General features: G+C 34.8%; 1 protein-coding gene across 1 annotated transcript; it reads right to left on the bottom strand.

Annotated features, from left to right (window-relative positions):
* Positions 1 to 447: 447 nt before the first annotated feature.
* LOC126979113 (lipase 1-like) lies at positions 448 to 1,659 on the bottom strand. The gene has a single exon (XM_050828324.1). The coding sequence runs from the start codon at positions 1,657 to 1,659 to the stop codon at positions 448 to 450; it is 1,212 nt and encodes a 403-aa protein (XP_050684281.1).
* Between the last annotated feature and the right edge of the window lie 4,341 nt (positions 1,660 to 6,000).

The following is a 6,000-nucleotide window of genomic DNA, read 5'->3' as shown; positions in this document are numbered from 1 at the left end:
GTTATATTCTCAATATTGATAAACCGGTTTACCAAACAATTTTTTTTATACTTATAAAAACTTAGCATATTTCAGACGTTGATGTGCCCATAGTTAAAAGAATGCATTTATCAGAAGCCTATCGTGTACCCCAAAGAGAATTTAAACACTACGTTCAGTGTACCAGTGAAATTATAATGTCACTAAAACCAGGCCGAATGTAGTAGATTGACGATCTACCGGTTAGTTATATTATTACTAGTGAAATTATAGTATCACGGCTATGACAATATACTCGTACCTACGACTTATGTCGTTATTTAAAAAAAAACATATACGAATAAATATAATTTTTTCGTCGAGTACCCGTACAAATAGTCACTTCGTTATTAGTAAGAGCAATGGAAATCTGCTTTTTTTTAAATATTAATAAAAAACACAGAATATAAAATGTGAGATTCCATTTATTCACGCATAAATCTTAACTAAATCGAATAGTTTAGCTAAAACTAATTTGTTTATATCTCTAGACCACAAAAAATCAAAATGCTGAAATTTCTTGTTTGGAACAGTATAAAAATCGATTAAATTAGGCAACTTTTGAGCAAATTTTTCAACATCTTCCCTAACTGCAAGTAAATCGCCTTCGCCAAAAAATATAGCAATAGGTGCTGTTATATTTTCTATTGGATACGATGGCGGGTGCTCTGAGCCATACTGTTCTAAATTGAGTGGACCATAATCGAATTGTTGAAAATATTCAGTCCTACCTAATTGTAAATAATGTACAAATTGTTTCAGAGATATACCCGTCGGAAAATGTCTATAAATTACTGGTAGTCGTGGAATGTTCGCCTGAGCATAATTAAAACCAACTAAACTAGATTCAATAAACTTGCATATTAAGAATGCTGTGAAGGTATTCCCACATAAAACTGTTTCCAAAGGCTGAAATGAATCGTCATGTCCAAATAAATCATATACTCCAATTTTCATCAGCAATGCGTAGAATTCGTCTACGAAGTCGGATAGTAGTCTTAGAGGAAGACTTTTAATATTTGTACAATAAGCGACTGAAGACAAGGATATCATAAGGGATATCTTTTCATTATATTGGGGTTTCATTGAAGCCATTACATAGAATGTTGTAGTTCCTTGTGAATGTCCAATATATATGAGAGATTTTGAATTTGTTGCTTCTAGAACATGGTCTACCAATACCGGTACATCGTAAATACCGATCTCGTGCCAAGTGAAATTCCAAAATTCTGGCTGGTGTGAATTTAAATAAATATGGTTTAGAGAATGTCTATTTCCTCGGGCATTACCCATCCATACGTCAAAGTTTTGAGCAGCCAAACGTAGAGCTATACCATTATTGCTGCCTGTTGTGATCCAGTCATCTGAACTTTCCAAAAGTCCATGCATGAGTAAAACAACGGGCCCTGATCCCGGAATTCGAAACATTTTCAATATGTATCCATCTTCTGATAACACATAGTGTGCCTCAACATCGTAGCCATATTTTTGTATTATTTGTGTTGAATTTAAGAAATAATCTTCGCTTGCGTCATCATCTATAAAAGAATCAATTCTTTTTATATTCACCTCGTTAAATATCCCAGTTCCAGAAAAATTTGTTAATCCTCCGATATCGTTGTGCTCAATCTCAGAAACCATATTATCCTCATTGGGACCTAAAATTCTGCAGTTACTTTGAAAAATATTAAATGAAAAAAAATACATCAAAAAAGTAATATTAAATGGAAGACCGTTAAAGTGCAACATGATGATAATTGAGTGATTTGATTTAACCGTTTTTTGCTCAGTTTATATACATAACTGTGCAGGGTAGACTGGGGCATATAGTATCATAAATGTAAATAAGTACTTTGGTGTGTATTCTAAACAAGAATTTAGACACAGTGTGAGAGAAAGTGAAAAAATACATAGTAATTTTCGAAGATAGACTTCATAGATATATCACCTATCAGCCTTGTTCAGTACTTTTTCTAATCAATACTCAGGCAAAACAAAATTTGTGCTTTGCTGGAGCACAATTTGATAATAACTTAGTGTCATGTGTGCTTAAATCTTCATGGCATGAAGTATGTGATCTCCAAGCTCCAGGTCCCGCTAACATAATTATATTTAAGAATATATATTTTATTAAATATATCATTGCCTATTTCTCATAGCAAAGGCTATTTTGATGATTGTTTTGCTATGCTTAATTATATAAGTAAAAACTGTCAGTTATTAATGTCTTGAGATTTTACCTTGAAAACAAAATTTCACAAATATTTGCAGTTACAAAAATATGTTATAGTATTTAAAAAATATTTACAAAATAAACTAATTTACTTAAATTACAATGTTGCAGTTATCCCCAGTCTCCCCTTAATGTTAATAATAATCAGATAAAATCTGGCCCCGATATATATTATATAAATTACATTTTATTTTGATTTGAACAATCAGTGCTTAATATTTAATCATCACACACAGAACACGCCATACCATAACTTACTAATTAAAATTAATTATATTTGTCATATTTTTTATATTATCATTATTGTTATTATTTTTAGTCAACTGACTGACTGACTGACGTATCTGAAGTGGTTCAAGAATTGGACTTCCCAATATGTTGCTACGAGTATGTGGACGTATTAAAGGAATGTTGTCAGAGAGGATGTGTAATGGGGTTCATCCTACGCGCTCTAATCTGAGCAGATTAGGAATCTACGCCATGCTATGCTATTTATTATATTAATTCGCTTAACATAACTTTTCATTCTATCGAAGCCCAACTCTGTAATGTGTGAAGGTCATTGTAAGCTGCCCTGTGGTTTCCCGGACATAAAAAGAATAGGAAATTCCCAAGCCCAAGGGTGTCAGAGGCGACTAAGGGAAGTTTCTTTGCACAGGATGCCAGCTATATTATGGGCACCACAATGGCACCTTTTTCTGCCGTGAAGCATTAATGTTTAAGTATTATTGTGTTTCGCTCTGAAGGGCGCCGTAGCTAGTCAAATTTCAGGGCAAATGAGACGAAACAAGTTATGTTTTATTTGTAGTGCCACTTAGAATTTTTGGGTTTTTCAAGAAGGTGATGGTAACTGATACGAGTATCAATTAAGGAGATGAAGGATTGGTCTCCGCTGCGCTGGAGCTAGATACCGCACTACCTAAGAACAGTAGCTTTTTTATTTCGCTAACTATTAGATGCTTGTGTGCGTGGCCTCTTGACACTTACATTGAAATTAATAAAATACAAAATCGTTACTGACGATAAGTGATCCCTCTTTCTTATTTTTTGTAGTATAAAACTTTGTAAAAATGATAATGTCTTATTACGCAACCCGGCATTTCAGTTGCAATGTTCTTAGAAACTTACCTATATTATTTCGGTTGATACAAAAGTTTAACTAAAAAATTCCGTCACGGCAATGAACCACCGCACCGTTCGAAAAATCCACCAACTCTAACGCTTTCGTGTAACGGTGCTAAATCTGACTGTTTCGTGTAACGGTAACAAAACTGACGCTTACATGGAGTAGGCAACCCGCGCGGCGGGCGGCCCGAATGTCCGTATTCGTTTCAAAAGAAATCGTGAGCTAAAATCAGTTCAGTCAGTAAACAAAATATATCCAGATCAGTTTGCGGGCGGTGAGTTTTAAAATGAACATAGAAGGTAATTAAAAACCTAAGTAGGCCAAATGACGATGCAGTATTGATGACATAAGCTGAGCTATTAATAAGCAGTATGTAATTACGGTGTTAACTGGTGCTTGTAGAGCTGAGAGGTTGACGAAACAACTTCACTAAAGTGTCATAAAATGCTCTCAGCATCAAGTCGGGGCTCGACCGCGAAATGAGCGGATAAAGATGAACTGACATAGTTTTTGGAAGCGAGAAATGTGATCTAGGCTTGACGTAAAAATAGTTGCCAGCGACGTCAGTGTGGGAACGCCTTCGATACAGTACGGTTGTGTTAAAATGTATGAAGATACGATCTAAAAAAAAAAAAATTTACAAGAAGAAGAAATGGGCATGAGCGGTGTGCAGGACGCCTCGCTCCGCTTGCAACTCGCAACCGACGGGATGACACAGCGAGGCCGCTTCCATCTATTTAAGCTCTTTCAGCGCCAGTCAAGCCTTAACTATGGAAATTATCGTTGCAAATTAGACGGACTCATTAATGACCTCGTGATTTCCCGGTCGAGCCCCGGCTTACATAATTAAGAATCTTCTAGAAGTAGCATTTTCGATATCTACCTATTCCTAATTCTATACCTAATCTTTTTATTCAGAATATTAAATCATTATGGATGAAAGGAGTATGCTTTGATGTAGGTTTTGATGTAACTTACGCTTAAACAGCGCTTAAACTGATATTGTTGATTAATCCACACTTTCTTAAAAAAAAGAATTCGCAATTCAAAATCTAGCTATTTTGTCAATACACCACGTGTATCACGTGTGTGACACGTGGCTTCGTTCGTTTATATACATGACTGAGCACAAAGTGCTTATAATAATATAATTCATGAGAAGAATCAATCTTAGCAGTAAACTATAATTAATAGTGGCTATTACAATAGACCACATTGGTCGCAGTAAAACAAGCCGCTGCACTGAGCCGCTCTACAAGCCATAACCATGAAGATATGAACATACGAAGTCAGTAATTATATATTTGAGAGACTATCTTAAGAACAAACACCCTTCAACCGAGAGCTATTTTCGAGAAGAACGCAACATAAACAAAGTTACATACATGTCATCATCCAAGAAATTTATCAAAAAAAGGAATATAAAATGTTTATTGTGATAAGCAGTGCTTTTTACAATGTTACTAATAAAATTCGTACAATCCTTAAAAAACTCATCAATATAATTGTTTGATGATACATTAGCGAGGTAATTTTTGTTTGCCAGAAAGCCCTTCAACCAAACATCAACATCATAATTACAGACTGTTAATTATATCGTAGCTCGGAGCATTCATACCGAACTACCGGTTGACCTACTTTACTTAAATAACAATTTGAGTTCATTTAATTAGGTGTATAGAAGTAATTGTTTCGAAAATTAATTAAAGTGTTCAGGTAATTATATAAACACAATATTATTTAAAGTAAATGTTGCATTTAATAACACGAGCACAGGATTAATTATATGCAAGAACAATGTTAATTGTTATGCAGAAATCTGAATAAGAAATTATATTAACTAAGTTATGAATATAAAAATGCTAGTTCCTTGCGGATCGGCTGCCTGAAAAGTCTTTTCGCATATAGTGTGTGTTAGCTTGTAATGAGATATCTTTCGTTATACTATTTGTGTCTTGTTTTAATGATTTTAAAAAGGTTACATTTCAAAAGAGAAACAAATTAGTAATTTTACACGCTCTGTAACTCCCTATCCTTGTAACAACGAGACTGAACCCAAGCGACCCGATGTCAAGAAGTGAAATGTCGTATGCTTGTAACACAAATTGAGTTCCGATTTTGATAAAGTTACGTTTCGATTTTGAGAAATCGTATAATGCGTATTCTCGTAATAAGATCGAACATCAATCAGCGGATGACTTAAAAAATAATTACACCATAGATAAAACTCTTTTAATAGTAGTACCATGGAATTGACGGCCGGCTCCGATCTAGTTATAGTTCAGTTAACGATCTAGGTTAGGAATCTAGAGCAAAATGTGGATAGGATTAGAACTAAACGTCAACAATTTTGAAATTTCGTGAATAGTCGCCCTTTTACGAATAAAATGGACGCAAAAAGCGCGTACACCTTCCTTAAAGGCCGGCAACGCTCTTGTGATTCCTCTGGTGTTGCAAGAGAATGTGGGCGGCGGTGATCACTTAACACCAGGTGACCCGTACGCTCGTTTGTCCTCCTATACCATAAAAAAAAATTGTTTGAAAGAATGGAGCATATCAGTATTTACGACATGACTGAAGAACTAGGAATTGACCATAAAACTGTTCTAATCCGCGTGAACCC

This window comes from Leptidea sinapis, chromosome Z (assembly GCF_905404315.1).
Source record: "Leptidea sinapis chromosome Z, ilLepSina1.1, whole genome shotgun sequence".
Classification (NCBI taxonomy): domain Eukaryota; kingdom Metazoa; phylum Arthropoda; class Insecta; order Lepidoptera; family Pieridae; genus Leptidea; species Leptidea sinapis.
This window is presented reverse-complemented; position numbering and strand designations above follow the sequence as displayed.